General features: G+C 30.7%; 1 protein-coding gene and 1 long non-coding RNA gene across 6 annotated transcripts; one reads left to right on the forward strand and one right to left on the reverse strand.

The window, feature by feature from the left end:
• Positions 1 to 82: 82 nt before the first annotated feature.
• LOC149058685 (uncharacterized) lies at positions 83 to 7,789 on the reverse strand. Of its 2 annotated transcripts, XR_016190069.1 has the most exons (5): positions 7,659 to 7,789; positions 5,420 to 5,579; positions 2,806 to 3,022; positions 2,421 to 2,541; positions 84 to 1,055 (listed from the first exon to the last, which is right to left on the reverse strand). It is a non-coding gene; the product is annotated as an uncharacterized LOC149058685 (long non-coding RNA). The 2 variants fall into 2 exon arrangements; XR_016190070.1 differs by lacking the exon at positions 5,420 to 5,579 and having other exon boundaries at positions 83 to 1,055; positions 7,659 to 7,780.
• Positions 5,575 to 17,726, forward strand: LOC107162448 (uncharacterized). Of its 4 annotated transcripts, none has more exons than XM_015509349.2 (8): positions 5,575 to 5,719; positions 8,841 to 9,028; positions 9,320 to 10,329; positions 10,749 to 10,921; positions 12,473 to 12,601; positions 13,841 to 13,949; positions 16,017 to 16,206; positions 17,216 to 17,714. In XM_015509349.2, exons 2-8 carry the CDS (start codon positions 8,844 to 8,846, stop codon positions 17,304 to 17,306), a joined length of 1,887 nt encoding a protein of 628 aa, XP_015364835.2. In that variant the 5' UTR covers positions 5,575 to 5,719; positions 8,841 to 8,843; the 3' UTR covers positions 17,307 to 17,714. The 4 variants fall into 4 exon arrangements, with proteins under 4 accessions (XP_015364835.2, XP_089074384.1, XP_089074382.1 ...); XM_089218258.1 differs by lacking the exon at positions 5,575 to 5,719 and adding an exon at positions 7,960 to 8,101; XM_089218256.1 differs by lacking the exon at positions 5,575 to 5,719 and adding an exon at positions 8,334 to 8,703 and having other exon boundaries at positions 17,216 to 17,726.
• Positions 17,727 to 18,248: the final 522 nt, after the last annotated feature.

The raw sequence follows: 18,248 nt of genomic DNA on the forward strand, positions 1-18,248 counted from the left end.
CAAACGTTTAGAAGTATGTAAAATTAATTAAATAAAAATTGCTGGTTGATTAAAATAAATTATAGTACAGAAATTTTATGCATTTCAAATCATTTAAATCATCTGAACATATTATAAGAAAGTAACTATTTTGTCAATATTATTTTGAGTGATAAAATATTTACATAATTTTTAAGTAAATAAGTCTTAATAACATATAACTATTATGTGACTGAAATTATTGCTTAGGTTACAAAAGAAAATTTTATTTTATACTTTTAAAGATCCTTGTCGTTTTGTTATGTTAAATTATTATTTAATTGTTTAAAATTTTAAACGTTAAAAACACATCAGCAAACAAATTACTAATTCAAATAATGGAAGTGTATGAAATTGGATATCTTTAATTCAACAACGAATGGCTGTAATATAATTTTTCAATTATTTACCAAATATATTGAATAGTATGATAATATGTGTAGAACTCATAAGTTTCGATAAAAATGTGGTAATAAATATGATGGTTATAATATCACGTCGCCGCAATCGATATAATGTCAAATCGATTAACAGATGTGCGGCAGCAAACCTTTAATCGAAAAAAAAAAGATTAAAGAAAGAAATCGTTATTTCTTGTGTTTACGGCCGTCTATGACGAATAATCGAATTTTATTGTCGATCGCCGGTTGCGGCGTGATCGGTACATTTGTAGCTATCCAAAAACATCATTTAATTCGTGTGATAAATGCTCGTCGTAAGAATGAGAAAAAAATTATAATTGTTGTAATCTTACCATGTGTCTGGCAGAGGGGAATTTTAATTTCGACGGACTTGCTTCCCACACAGCATCATCGCGGTCGTCCATAAAATCCAAGGTACGCGGCGATCGTCTGAAGATTCCAAGAGTACACCACCATACTTATTTAGTAAGTTGTAAGTTGACAGTAGTAAAGGTGAATGTGTGCCAAATAACATTTACGGATTTCAAAAATCGTTGTCGCAAATACATTTTCAATATTGTTTGACGATTATTTCTTAATTTATTCCACACTCTTATACGGTACACAAAATGACTCCTAAAAAATACACATACACGTGATATCAGGTGTACAATTCGCGAAAATTAAACTGCCATCCCCCCTTCAAATCAGCTTATAACTACATAGGTACCAATAACTGCTGCAAAATATTTTTGGTAATTTGATTGTACAAGTTTGTCTTAAAAAAAATCAATTTTTTTAATAGACTGCAATATCACACCATTGTATAAATTACATTTTTGCCGTATAATTTTTAACTCTTCTAAAATATCAGTCTCTTCACTCCTCCCCCAAAAAATAATATATATATGGATGGATAGTATGCCCGCGTCCACTACCATGTCGTATGGATTTTATTTAATATTATATTTATGGTTTTTTGAGTCCTTGAGTAAAAAATGTCGCATACGTCTTGTAATTTGTAAGTCATTAGCTCTGTCTGGACGGTGCAGGTCGACATTAATCGTGTTGTAATATTATACAACAGACGGTCAATTATAAGTTTCAATGTAAATGGTTAAAATATTTTCGGATTCTTATCAAAACCTCTCTGAAGTTCGTTCCACTATATGGCAGACGGTTTTTAATACGGTATTTTATCGTAGGTGGTAGGTATATACTCAAATAAACGTTTTTCTGATCACTAATCACCGTATAATAATGTAAAATTATCTAAATTACAATCGAATGTTGTTTTAAGTATAATATAATTTTTCGTTGCTGTTATAATATTGTTCATTTTGTGTATAGTAAATATATGTTGGTATTTGCTAATTTGAAATTTATTATTATACATTTATAGTTTTATACTTATAGGTACCGTATCAATGTATACCTATACAGTCTGTATGAGTATTATTGGTACTTAATTCTTATTCGTCAACTTTTTTAAGCCATGGAGCATTATTATTCTGTTTTCCTTGTAATAATATTCCAAAATAATTTGTATTTTATAACATCGATAATTTATTATTTTTTTTTATTCGAATTCGCCATATGTTGTTACGCTCGTTGTCGATATCGGTTGATTACAGAACGTCCTACGATTTTGTTTGGTAAATGCGGTAGGCATATTATGATTATCATAATATGAACATGAGTAATCAATGGTGGTTACTTCCTCTCGCACTTGTCTTTTTCTGTATGACTGTATGTTTCATATATTATAATGAATAATGATATGTAATCGTATTACATTAGTTAATATTTTTCTGTTTTATGCATTTTTACGAAAACTTTTATACTTTGATATTCTTTGACATGAACACCTGAAGTCTGCATAGGTGATGTATTTAAGTATACATTTCGGGGGGAAATTGTTTTTTTAATGTTATTAATTAACTAATCATATATTTTAGGTTTATTTTTAATTATTTATATTATAAGTATATTTATACATACTTGCGTAATTTAAAAAAATAATTATAAAACTTGATTTCTCCCCATTCGTTTTCTGTCAGATATTCTGACGATAGATATTTTCAATGTACAATTTCATTGTCAATGTGCACGTCTACTGAACCTAAAAAAAAATTATTTCTAAAAACAGCAATTATAGTATTATTATACAATATACATAAATATGTAACGCTGTTAGCTTGTATTGAAGAATTATTTTGACTTACGTTTGATCGATTAAAAATATGAAGTTGGTACATAAGGTATTTATATTGTATATTATAATATTATATGACATAGTATATGATATGCACTAAACACACATGTCATATACTCACACAACAACATATTATTAAATTTAATAGATAATTTTGGAGAATATACTGACATTTAAATGTTCCTGTAATTTGTCTTCATCGTTTACATAATATTATAATATTATAATTTAGGCTAATGACCTAGTTGTTGAAGCCTTATTCCCAATAAAAAAAATAATTTTTTTATGTAGGTAATATATTAATGGCCGATCGCGAGTTGTAATGACTTGTGTCCTCTGACCAATTTTTATGATGGTGTCAACTCAATATGATGTAGTTATATCCAAACTGTAATAAAAATCAACAACAAATTATTTTATTACTAAATTTTAAATACCATTTAAAATTTAAAATATTCAGTAGGTACCTATATGGCTACATGCAAACATTAAATAGGTAGATGTTTTAAATACCATCACTTTATATAACCTACTCAAAGAAAAAAGTCGATATTTAAAATTGTATTTTCCACTAATATAAGTAAAGTAGGCACTTGAATTGTTTTACTTAAATATTTATAAATACCATCATAGATGATAAATACTGAAAAACTCATCTACACATTAATTTAAATAAATATTAGTAGGTATAATAAACAAACGCTATAAATATTAAAAAAATATATAATAATTAACCTTGGTATATTACTAATGAATCATTTGATAATTAAAATTAGTGAATCTAATATAAACACAGATATAGCTGATTATAAACTAGATTGCTTACTATGGCAGTTTGCTTATACTATTTGAATTAAATTTGGAATTAATGAAGCCATAAATGTCTGCTATTTTAATTATGTTAGAGTATGATCACTATGATGGTGTGAAAAGTAAAAACTGTCAAGATCACTACTTTTCTGGAAACAAAAAATTTCCATTTCTGTGTGAATAACAACGACTTTTAAAAAAAAATTCGTAGATGATATTTTAAGATAAGAAAAAGTACAAAAATCGAATATAAGTTTTAATACCTAATAAAACTGTATGACATTTTTTTCATTTGCAAGATAATCGAATTATTAAAATGTTATCAAATTTACGTATTCCAATTATTTTATTTTCTCTTTTTCCTAGACTTTACAGTCCATAATATATATATTTAAGTAGGTACCCATACATTTTTATACCTACAACCTATACCTTCAAGGCTTCAAAGTTTTTTGATGCGATTAAATTCAGATTTTTTTTCGAAAATCAGACTTATTAAGGTACAGTATGAAGTCACCTTAAGTCAACAAAGCATCATATACCTAATTAGTATACGTTTATTAAAATGTATTTATTCTTATTATAGTAATTAGTATATTATATACGCATTAATCATTCATAGGTATACGACTTCTATGTTTCATATCAATATTAATCTTTAATAAACAGTTCGATTACAAAAAAAAAATAACTATACAATAACATCAAAGTATGAGAGGGGGTAACTGCATCTCACATAGAAGAAAATCCTGATCTACTATTATAGTTACTATTTAGTATATATAATTATTAGGTTATTATATAGTCAGTTATAAATGTTATAATATGAAAATCATAATATCACTATGCATGCGACCCAAGACCAATTTATAAAATAAGGTGGGGCCGGCGGGGGATACAAAATATGATACAGTACACATAATAAGTATCCTACGTGGAAAAAAATACAACACGAAACTGTATTGACAAATCACAACTGGGTGGTACGTTTTTGCTTTCGGGATCCGTAGATTGAATTTTAGTGTAAGGATTAACCAACTATATACAATAACAATAATAAGATCATATGCTTACGCAGTTACGTCGTACCGCGTATATTGCAACGTGCGGATATCCTCAATATTATAATATTATCACCCTATATAAAATAATAATTTCCCCAGTTCCGTACGGACTGTGGATTAACAGGGTTTGGACAAAGCCATGGATATGATAGTAATATAATATATATTATAAACGTACGCGCGACGGATATTTTATACTGAACCACCGAAATACCCACTCCGAGTAGCTCCATTGTTATCCTTGGGAACGATTAATGGTCGAATCTATCGTTGTGAACCCGATGTTTTTTTTTCAATCGCCATTCAGCTGGGCGGCTCGTCTGTCGCGTTCGGGGAGACGAATCAAGTAATATATCAAGTATATAATAAAATAGTACAATAATATACTAATCTGGATATCGGTTTTTTCTCCTTGATGATATTATTTCATTGATGACATATTATATCTACATATGATTATATAATACTGATAGGTACAATGCAGAGTAAAGATCAATGATTATTATTTACCCGCAAGCGCGCTTATTGCTCGCGTGCCGCCAGTCAGAGAATAATACGTGACTAGAGCGTAAAATAAATGTATCCATACCTACATAAAATTATAATAATATTAATAAGATGAAAAAATAACGTTTTTGTAAAGTAACTATATTATAATATGCGCCCACTTCAAAAAAGTGATATATGCCGCCATTATATAATATAACATAATATTGTCCTATTATAATAATATTAAGTCAGTATATTGCATATTGTATAATACGAACGCAATGTATTTCCATTGACTTAACGCATATATAAGTATAGGTACACACATGCACACGCACGTTTTGTACGATTTGTAAGACTATTGGTTCTTATATATTATAATATAAAAAATGGCAATAAATTATAAATTATTATGATCTTACCTAGTTTCGGTTTATAACCACGCGCGTACGAATTGTTTTTCTTTTTTTTTTTTTGGTTCGGTCTGTTGAACGCGCGACAGTAGTGGGACGCCGCCGTAGGTGGAGCCAAACACATAACGCGAGAATTTCTGTACAAGACAATTATCTTTCACGAGCGTACCTGTCAAGTGTCAGATCGGTTTTAACGGAGAGTTCCACATCAGAGGTTCGATAAAAAAAAAAAAAATCAAAGATAAATTTTACGAATATATTGTCGCGATAAACTCGTGCCGTGAACCCAACACTGTGTGCCCAACATAGGTAAGTTGAATCTCATTAACGATATTTTGTTAAAAGTAATCTATTTTTTTTTTTTATTATTCTAATAAATAACAAGACATAATATTTTCTATGGACTTAATTTTCCGATGGACTTAATGACATCGAGTCGTGTCGTCGTGAAAAAACCGTTGTACTAGAAATAGGTATATTATATTTCGAACAAATTTATATAATTTGTGCTTCAGCGTATGATAAAAAGACATCCCGTGTTTAATTAATTTTAATTATTATTATTAATTAATGCTTTATTTACGAAATGCAAGATTCTTCGAAATTAATGATCGATATTACGTTGAAATAATATTAGTCACGGTGATGTTTGATTATTCGAAATCATATTACCCGGTAACTATAAATACGACAACACGAACAGTTTATTTATCTTAGTTATAACTCACTAAGACATTCATCGGAATTAAGTATTCAGTTAATTTTCGTTAGTAGTAAATTAATAAAATTAATTGGTACATGAGTGGTTGCAAACAATAACCATATTATATCATTTTAATGCCTTTAACGTTTCACATGGACTTCGCAAAATTTATGTATTGGGAAATCATCCGTCACAGTGTTGTTATAAAAGAAGTAACGTGAAATGTTGTTGTTTGTGCGTTTATTACTAGGACTAAATTAAAACTTAAGAGTATATTACAGCTAATCAAAAACGATTTCAACGTTTTTAAAGTATGACATCTACTTTGTCAGATCTCTGGAATTTTTTATCATAATTAATGTTTTAGTGGATTTTAATTTATAAAATAAATAATTATATGGTAAAATATAATTACAAATTCATTTAAATGATAAATTTTATTTTATTCATATTTTAGGTTAATTATTAAAACAAAACAGATTAATAATTTGAATACAAACTTGATATATTTAAATGATGTTTAATTACATTTACATACCTAAGTTTCCTATAGTTATAAAATTGATTCTCATAAATTTGAATTTTTTATGCTGTTTGTGGTATAAAATGGTATATTCGTTTTAGATGTCCTTATAAATAAATTAAGTGATAAATTATAATTTTTAACACACTTACATATATATAGGTATATATATGTATACATATATTTTAAACGTAGGTATTTCATAACTGAATTTGACCACGTAGTTATCTTATTATATTATTTATACGTTAAAGTTTAGACAGATAGAGGGTGGAGGAGATATAATGTTTAAAGATAAAATACTTTTGAACTACTAAACCTCCACACTCCTTTCCTAAACTTTAAACGCCTGTTAGATAGACATTATGTTTTAATCATGATACATGATAATTTTAAGAAAAACATATTAGTTAAGCGTGATGTTATTTATAAAATCAAATGTATTTTATGTAATTTTAATTTTTTTTTTAAAACGATAAGTATAAAAAAAACGACAAATGAAGAAAACATAATAGGTATACCGAAATTGCGAATATAGAAAATTATTGTGATAACATTTTTCTCATGAAATCTGTACCTAACATATAATTTTTATGTAATACACAAATTATATAATTTATTAGCATTAAAATTAAATGTTGTATAGTTCGATTTTCTTAAAAATTTCGGTTAGATACACCTATGATATTGGAAGAACTATTTTTTTTTTTTCAAATAAAATATCTACCTAATAATATGTAGTGTATTCATCATTGCAGTCAATTGTGTTATTATATTATACTCTGTGTTGAATCATCTATATAGTTATTCTAAGACGCTTATTGACGCTGCAGTGGCACTTAAAACGAAATTAATATATAGATTCGAAGTACCTGTACAACGTGATTACGAAACAAATAGTCGCACCACGCGATGTTCATCCGCTGGTGTATAAAAAACATTTTATAAGTCTCCAAATGTACAATTGAAAAGTTAAAAAAAAACCTCAAAGCAAACACGAAACTTAAGTGTGTAATGTGTACCTTTTATAATCCCCCGGAGATAGATAACAGACATCGTCGCCAAGTCATTGCGCATATGGCATATTACGATGATATACTTGTTCTAGTCCTGGCCCATAATAATTATTGTATTTGATTCTATTTAATTTCCTCGCCAAGAAATCGGTTTCGATTGAACCAAACGCGCGACGACCACTATACAATAAACCTCCGTCCGATGCGTACCGCGCATAAACGAGCTCATCGGGACTTCCTGGACCCTGGTTACGGTAATCAATCATTACTTGTAACGCGGTAGATCACTGCACATACGTCTTGTCGTGGAATTCTTCACTTCGGCGATTTGGGTGTATACGATTTTGTTGTTGTTGTTGTTGTTGTTGTTTCCCGGACGTTCCGTTCGATAATGGCACACCGAACGATCATGTCGTCGAAACGCTACTGTCGGGCACGATAGCGCCCAGGTAAATTATTTATTATTTTCGTGTCGTTGTAGTTTTTATCACGCGAACCGGGATATCTCTGACAGGAAAGTTGGGGTAAGATTAGACAACGGCTATTCCGAATATTATATTGTGTGTATAATATTATTATGTTATCGAACAAACGGGCGATAAAGATATCGGGGCACCCGTTTTATCTCATCGGGTTTCGAGATAAAAAGATGCACTCGACGCGGCGGCACACAGTCAAAATACCAGTCTCACGCTAGTCGCTCGGCCTGGTAGTATCCTTAAACCCGGTATATAGTTCGATAGTCCGTTTACGTTAGTTTATGTCGTGTATGTGTGTGTGCGTGCATGTGTGTGTATGTGTGTGTGTGTGTTTTCGTTTATGTTGAGAATATAAATATTATATTTTTTTTAAATAATAACATAATATTATGTGCACACGTTTTTGTCGTCAATGACGTAAAAAATATTGTGTTTGATCGGTCTTACTGTCCGGACGCCGTGGTAGACGTCGGCCTCACTCTCACTTCTTTCGAGTTTGACCCACAGACGCGATAATGACCGTTGTTTGTTCCTCTCTAACGTCCTGGGCACAATGTCGTACGACGTCAAAAGTGATATACATACACATATACATTATATCTATGTACATTATATAGTATTATAATTGATATTCATAATAAATAATAATATATGCATCACGGGTTTATAAAAATAACATGTATTGAAATTTGATAAATTAATGTCAAAGGGCATGGAGGGTGACGGGACTTCCAGAGGGGTGATAAGACCCGCCCCAGCTCATATCAGGACCATTACGACGTCGGGTCATATAACCACCGTACCTAACATCGAAGGACAGTCCAGGAACGAGAGCAATGCGACAGACGCCATGCCGCAGTTGAAAGTGCAACAACAGAGAGACTTTGGACATGATGGGTAAGTGCATATAGGCTTTACGATACGACGATTGTCTAATATTATTATCGTATAGCATGTGTTGCATATTATGTAGTAATAATTATGGAATTCTGTCTTTTAAGTGTGGTTTAGTCGATTTTTTTTATAACGCAGCATTATTACCAACATATATATTATACGATACGTACACATATAGTTTATACGAGTACACTAAGTTATATCTATTCTGTATGCATGCAGTTGGTATGTCGATTGCGTACATTATACATATATTTTGTATTGTTTTTATATTGTTTCTCCGTCTATTAGGTTATCTAGAAACTGTACTCCCGATAATACGGAATGCGTACCGACGGAGGTTCTTATGGACGGGTTTAACGAAAACGGCACGCCCGTTGCACACACTCCCGAAGAGCCCACCTCGCCGGATGAATACCGAAAAGATCTTAGTCCACCCACTGAAGCCATCCGACTCCGGAGGAACGTAGACGGCAACGAAGTGAATCTGCAAATACCAATGGAAAAGTTGGCCACGTTCCACGGGTACGTCACCACCACCGAATTTCCCCACCATAATCAGAGATATCAGCGAATCAGATATTTGGAGTACCGAGGACAGTCACCCGAGGATGGTGGTGGTGGTAGTGGGGGTGGTTTTGAACAACCCCTAATCAAGTACGAACATCATCAGCAACAGCAGCAACAAAATAAAATGGATCCAAATTCCAGTTACGTGACTTTGGAATCGGTTACGGATGCTTATCAACAGCAACAGCAACGGCAACAGCAACAGCAACAGCAACAGCAGCAGCAGCAGCAACAACAACAACAACAGCAGCAGCAGCAGCAGCAGCAGCAGCAACAGCAGAATTACCAGCAACAAAACTCATATCAGACGTACCAAACGTACGAAACCGAACAACCAGTGGCCGACATATTCAACATATATGGCAAAGAGAGCCACACCGGTGGTGGAGATTACGGTGTAAAAGCTGGTCACCAGAAGGGTGGTTACGTTCAACAGACCCTGTTGCAGCAACAACAACAGCAGCAGCCTGAGTATCAAGACGACGTCAGCGGTGGTGGTGGTGGCGGTGGAGGTGGTGGTGAAGTACAACCGGACTTCTGGGGACCGCATGAGCAACAAGTGGCTGACTTTACAACGGCGGCAAACGAGACTTTGGCAGCGGCCAATGCGCTGCAAATTCAGGAAGTAGGACTAGGACCGCCGGACGGAAGCATTCAGGTGACTCAGCAATATGCCATTTTCCAGACCAGTAACCCCGGACCGTCTTGGATAGACGAACACTACGATCAAAGTGCGTATACACAAGTGGTAGTTTCCCCGCGCCGGCTTCGATAATATTTTTAAGACAATTAATGATTAATCGATCGGTATATAACGTTATTTATACTTATGTTAGCCCCTCAGAACTAAAACATTTTTATTCAAAAAAAAAAAAAAGGGCTATAGTCCCCTCCTTTATAAATTCATCAAGCTTCGCCTATGCTAGGGGGTGGCCTAACGCCATGTCAAATAGGTGTTATTATACATATTATACAAGTTTGTAAGCACGATTCAAAATTTGTTTTATAGGACCTAATATGTCGATTTGGGATAGTTATACGTTATTATAATAATGAATTACTCTTTTTTCCTGGGGCTTTTAAAATTATGTATGGTTGTGACACTAGAGTGAAACACCCGTTGACGATTATCGTTTGTTGATTTTTGCAGACGGCATACTGAACGTGGACATGAAGGAATGTGTGAATTGCGCGGCCAACGTGACGCCCTTGTGGCGTAGGGACGGCACGGGCCACCATCTGTGCAACGCGTGCGGCTTGTACAACAGAATCAACGGAGTGAATCGGCCGCCGGTCAGGTCTGCACAGAAGAAAACCACCCAGGTACGATATGACACAACAAACCGATTATGACTACACGTGTATTGTATATTAATGTGTTATAATTGTTATTATGCCGGTATTATTTCACAATATGCTAAACACTAATACAATATGTATAGGTAATGTATATACATAATGTAACTGGTATATAGACTATCCACTACTATATTACAGTAACACATACTATAGTATATTACATATTTATATCATCATGTATCATTAGTTAAAAATCATGTATAATATGTACATAATGATATATCGTTACGATTGGGCGATTTAAGACCACAGAAAATAAACGTACCGCCGATAATAAAGAGACGAACAGATAAATAGCTAATCGAGTTTAAAAGTCAAATTTTTAATTAGGTATTATTTTAATCATATTATAATTTATTGGTTTATCCATGGGTATAACGATTTCATTGGAACGTTAAATTGATTACTGATACTTTATTAATGTCTATATTGTAGTTCTTCAATGATTAGAAATTAGTTTAATTTAAGTCTAAAGAAATTATCGACATAAAACGTAGTATAAGCACACTGAATATCTTGATTTTGTATACCTACCTAAATCAAATCCAAATGCATAAATACTTTCTAGAAACAATACAAAACATAAAGCTAACACTTTTCCGCCTTCAACAGTTATACCAATACGATTAATCGGTTTTAAATAGTAATAGTTGGTACTATTATACGTATAATAATTAGTAATGTTTTTATCTAAAATGGACATAATCTGTGAGTACATTAATTTAGTAACCAGAAAATTGAAGATTTTTAGTTATTAGTTAAGCATACTAGTGTATTATGTCGTACTGTAAAAATTGAACAAGTTATAAACACTACACAATATATATTGTATATAGTATTGTAATATAATAAAAATTAGATTTTCTTAAAATTTTCAATTTTAATTATTACACTAACGTACTCACAGGGTAAATTATCATAAATTATTTGAAGAAAAACATTAACATCGGCTTATTTGTTTTTTATTCACTAATTGGGTGATTATACAGTATACTAATAGCAAAAATTACACTAATATACTATTATTGAAATGTCAATTTGTTCGATATCATATTATATTTCGACATTTAATCGTCTTAACGGTATTGAGATTGACCGATTGAACCTCCCCGAACTCGTATTATCATCTCAGTATGGTATATTCCTATATTATGGTCGGCGATAATAACAGCCACTTACAATGAATAATAAAACCTACAACAATATACAACCATACATGTTAATACATACCGCATATCCTTTAAAAAAATATTCCCGTACACGGCCGTGTGCATGTTACGCTGAAATGCTGAATGCAATGGCCTGTGGATGTACAGAAATCGGTCATAACAATAATAATACAAATAACCTAACCACGTATAACAAATACAATATTATAAAATCATATATATTTAATTCATATAAGTTTGTAATAAAACTACAAGTCGATAACTACAATAATAATAATAATAATGACATAATTTTATGTTAACTGTTGTCTAATAATGGTTTGATATTTTATTTGACGCGTTCCAGCAAACGGGGAACAAACGTTCTGGAGTGGCCTGCGCTAACTGCTCGACAAACACGACGACTCTGTGGAGACGAAATAACAACGGAGAACCAGTGTGTAATGCTTGTGGTCTCTATTTCAAATTGCACAACGTAAGCTATTGTTCATAAACGATCGTCACGAGTACGATATATAATATATACATTTATTTTATTGTTGTTCTTTATTATTATACGACGTCGATACCTATTCGACGTGTACGCGTCGTCATATTTTACACATTAGTCGACATTAATTTAATCATAATATTTATATATTATAATAATTATTAGTTTTGTTCGCTTTCAAAGTCAAAGCTGTTTTTTCATTCCATTGGTGTGTGTGTGTAATTATCGTAAATATCAGTCGATATAATTATTGTCTGCCGAATTTAATTTTTACGTACAAAGTTAACATTATTCCGACGAGTGTCGAAGTCGATATGTATAATAAAATAATATTATATACCTATACGATTTGGTTATTCGTCAATCGTTGAGTTTGTAGTGTTTGTTCATAACTTGTCCTCCTATATATTACAATTTACAAACGTTTTAGAAAACGTATCCAAAGGTTTGTTTTACTTATCTCGATTCTCGGTTATTGTTTAACAACTCGTAGATATTATTTAAATTTCCGCGATCGGTATATAATATGCCACATATATACATGGCACTATTCTCGATTCCCAGTTCCCACGGACCCAATATATAATAAACTACATATAACTATTATCTGTTTGCTCTTTCGTATTTTCTAAATAATATTGTAGACTGTAGTCCTGCAGTCGTATTTCGGTCTTTTCTAACCGGCTTTTGCTTTCGTCCGTCGTAAACAATAAACATTTGTAGTCTAAGAGGAAAAAAAAACGAAAATAATATTCTCGGACCAAGCCGGGTGTGTACCGCCTACTGTTCCTGCGCAGCGGTGTGGTAATAAAAGTATAAAACGTTTCAAACATTTTCTCGCGGTTTAAACAGCTAAACCTGCAGCGTTGTATGTTAGCAAGCGTTTTCGTATTCTCTTCACTCGTATTTCGAACAATAATTACATTTAATTCGTCAGTGGCTCCTATTTTGGCTCATATCGCGTCACCCGGTGTGTAAATATCCGCAGAGAGCGAAACCTTTTCCTCAAACCTCCGTCATAGACGTGCGCGCGCGCGCACGCGTCTGCACACACACACACACACACACACACACACACACATGCATACACTCACAACCGTGTACCCACGCCATATTATACGTGCACCGGATGGCTGTTGTGTGCGGTTTGTGTCAATATTAACTAGGAAACCCAGATGACTAACTAGGGTTTGAAAATAAACATTGTCTCATGGGTGATTTCAGGTCAATAGGCCGTTGACGATGAAGAAAGACGGCATACAAACGAGAAAGAGGAAACCAAAGAACCCGTCCATCGGTGGTTTCAGCCAAAACTCGTCATCTAAAGAGAAAGGTATATAATAACAATAATACTATTAAATGTAATATACAATTAACTATATAATATTATTATATTATATCCAGAATACTGCAGGTACCTACCTATCTATGTCGTAATGGCTTTTGTTTTATTTTTTATTTTTTTGTAAAAAATTTTTTGTGTGTATTTGGGGGAGGTTTGGTAGTAGTGAGTGGCACGACCCGCGCGTATGGGATTTACGGCCTTATCAGCTAGTATGTCAATATTGCAGTGTTTGTTCAAGGGAATAAGAGGTGAAGTGCACAAAGAGGAGTTGGAGGTGTACAGCTGATAAGGAAAAATGTTTAACGATCTCGTGGCGGCGGTAAACACGGTGACATAAAAAAATCAACTATATAATATTAACAGTGAGCCGAGTTTTGACACATTGTAGTATTCAACGTACACTGAACGTTCCATACATCTTTCACTGAACATTAAAGTTTAAAATCGATTTAGTTTTTACCTTGAATATAATATTAAGTATTGCTGTAAATATGACTATACAAATGCCTGTTGCATGTATCGTTGCAGAGTTTGAACTACCTAGGTAGTTTAAAAAATTTTGTTTTTCATATTCAATGAGTTTTCAGGTCATTATACAATTTAATAATAATAATTAATGAAGTATAAAAAAATGTAATTCGTTAGTGAATTAACAATGACAAGTCACTTGCTCAAGCTCGGAAAATAGTTAAAATATAATGTTTGACGTTTATTCGTGCTCGAATATTTTATGAGCAGTTTAGTAGACAATATCAAAGCATTGCATGACAAATTATTATAATATTATGATATCTAACTTAATGTAAATATAATTGTCCATCATAGTTTGTGTGCAACTTAATAATAAAAACATTTATTAATTATTATTTGTTGCACTGTAAAATTTTAAATATTAAATAATAATAATAAAATTGCATTACAATTAAAAATTACCTACTTTGAGAAGATAGGCGGTGGATATTTTTTAAGGAGTTAAATATAGCCAATTTTCAAATTGGACTCGTGTGGGTCTTGTTAATGTATACGTACTACGTAGTAAGTGATCATAAGTGGAGCGCTCACGCACACGCATGTACAAGTCATCGACTCGGCATTGCTGTCGTGAACGGTAAACAATTTATGCTCATACTTTGTTTGTACTTTTTGTTCATCCTACCGATCGACTTACTAATGCAACGATATTTCAGAAAAGTGATCTGAATTCGTTATAACGTCTAATAACTGAGATTGGTCAGTCCACATTTCAAGACTTCAGATTTAAATTCTGAATAGTCAACGTTTAAAAATTTTAAAATATTGAAACTTAATTTATTGTTGGTTTGGGGGGAGGAGATTGGAAAAAGTTGGAAAATCTCAATTAGAATTAATAACGAATTCAAAACAGTTTTAAAAAGTGTTATTGCATATTTGTATTTACTAGGTCGATCATTAGACATAATGGACAAAATATTGATATGTTTAAAAAAATAAAGAAATAACTGTCCATAATCGATCCCCTTACATCCAAAGGATAAATGTCTACTAACTGTACAATTATGCTAGGTATTATTATAGCTCAAAATTCGGGTAATATTATTATTATCAGATTAATTACCATCGAAAAAAATAATTATAAAAACATTCGTTTAAAAAGTTTAAGTCGTTAATATTATTATTTTAAGATGATATAATTTACTATTTTGTTTATTAGAACTATTAATTTACATAGCTTTAGTTAAATAATAACTTCTATAAGCTAAATAAACATTTTTTAGTTAAGAAAAATTATGATATACACGTAACTACCATGTGGATTGAAGTTAGATATTATTCAGAAAAAAATGAGTCATTATTTTGAATGTCTGTAGAATAAGTTGCGTTTACATTTTTGCAAGGCGCTTTTTATATTATTTTATTTTGTTTTATATTCCAATATTTTACAATAGTAAATAGTTATTTAGCTTTAAAATATTAACAGAATAAAAAAAGTTAAGTACTTCGAAATTATTATTAACACGAATTATTGCCTATTTGTAAGCAATAATGATAATAATAATATGATGTTTTATGTTTTAGGAGAAGTAACAACAAAACTCTTACTTCCTCACTTGTTTACTAATTCTTCGGATAACAAACATCAACACGGACATCTTAGTTACGATCCAGTTGTGATGACATCACAAGAACACTTCCTGCCTCACGGTTCTCAAATTCACATCCCTTCATTACCCCCACCGCCAACAAACCTTAACCGCCATGTGCCTAAGTAAATACATTTTAATATTTTTAAAATATTTACTACACAAGTTCGATTTTAGTTATTAAATTTAGTATATTGTTGCATATAAAATAGGGTTTGACTGAAATAAGGGACTATACCTACATTAAATACTCCAAAATGTCGATTTGTCAAATATATAGTAGGTACCTAGGTAATGTGGTCCAATTGAGTTCATAGCCAAAGTACTTAATTTAGCATATGAAATAAGCGAGGAGTATTGTGTACATTATATTTTTTGTCACCTTAAATACCTATAAAGGTCTAATAAGGGGTTGACAACCTTTTTCAACAACTGAGCTTCATTTTTCATCAATATTTTCATAATATGATGAATGACGACCATTTATTTAACTAAATTATTTATATTGATTATTGGTAAATGGAGCATAATAATAAATTGTATAATACCATTCTTCTTTAAATATTTCTCCATCTGAAAATCGTATTTTTTTCTTAGCTAAGAATCGTATTTTTTTATTTTTTCATACTTTACTTTGTGTATTATAAAGCATAATAGTGTTTTTATGATTACGCACCTCATCAACCGAAATTCTGATTTCCAATTGCGATAGATCGGTTGACAAACCCTGCTTAAGAGCTTTAAATGTTTCATGCATAATGTTACATAGTTAGTTTAAAAAAAAAAATATTAGTTTATGATTTTATACTTCGTTTACATAAGTGTAAAGAATAATCAGCAAATTAAAAAATAGAAATGTGATGAAATTATGACATACCTAGGTATGAGTAAAATATTATTTCTTATGATATCTTAATTGAATTTGAATTGAATTATTTTTTCTCGTCCCTATCATTTATTTTTCTACAAGTGTAATCTTAAAATAAAATTGTAATTTAGTAGACTCATAGTAAATTATTTTTATAGGTACTATAATATAGTATCTATAAATTATATACATATTTAGTGCTAAACATTACATTTAAATATGCTTATATATTTAGTTTTATTACTAATATTTTTTAATTTTATTAGTAATGGGCAATCAATGGATCAATTGGGATCTAGAGAAATTCTAACCAGTGTAATCACTTCTACCGGAAATCAAAATGTAAGAGATGATTAATCACCAATCAGTATACAATATATATTTATAAATTTTAAACCAATGCAATACTTTTGTGAACATATAATTTTATTTTGTTCGATTTAGTTTTACTGTTTAAAATATTTGTTGGTTTACAAATTTATATAGTGGTGATCTATAAAATATTATACAAACATAGTATGATGTTGTAATATTCAATATGATCATGCACTGTAAAGTGATAATTGATGATAGTTTTATATATATACATATATAGTATATACATATATACATAATATATATATTATATCTTACAAGGATTTGTGATGTAAAAAATATAGCTAATTGTTTATTTTATTTAGTTTATATGTATTCATTTAAATATTAAATTAATTCATATGCTTAGAATAAGTCACCTTTAAAGGAACAATATAGATTGTTGTAAATTGATTACTTAATCGTATTAAGTAGTTTTATACTAAATAAGGTTATAATTAGCAAAATTTTATTTGAAAATTGTAAAATACCATTTACTGTAGGTACCTAGTAGGTACCTATTAAAAATATATTTACCATTATATATTTAAGTTTTTTTTAAAATATAATTTCATTGTGTTATGTATATCAATTTTTTTTGCATTTAACTTTTATATTAAGTAAATAGTTTTAATATTGAAGTAATTTACTTTTAATGAGCTATAGAATTATAATATGTTCATTGATGATTAGTAACTTATGGGTAATTAAACATTTATAGTTTAATTAATTTTAATCAAGTTCTCTACTTAAGTACCAAGTACTATGTAGTTAATACTTTAATGGTATAGTAAAATATAGTTTGTTATTTATTAACTGTTACAAAATTAATGGCATATTTAAACAAATATTTACTATATTTTGTAAAAATTGTTCTATTATTATTTTTACAATAAATAATGTATTATAGCGTAAAGTATATAATATATAATTTAATTACATACC

The sequence above is a fragment of the Diuraphis noxia genome, unplaced genomic scaffold (assembly GCF_037042655.1).
Source record: "Diuraphis noxia isolate RWA-SAM2 unplaced genomic scaffold, SU_Dnox_SAM2 contig0002, whole genome shotgun sequence".
Lineage (NCBI taxonomy): Eukaryota > Metazoa > Arthropoda > Insecta > Hemiptera > Aphididae > Diuraphis > Diuraphis noxia.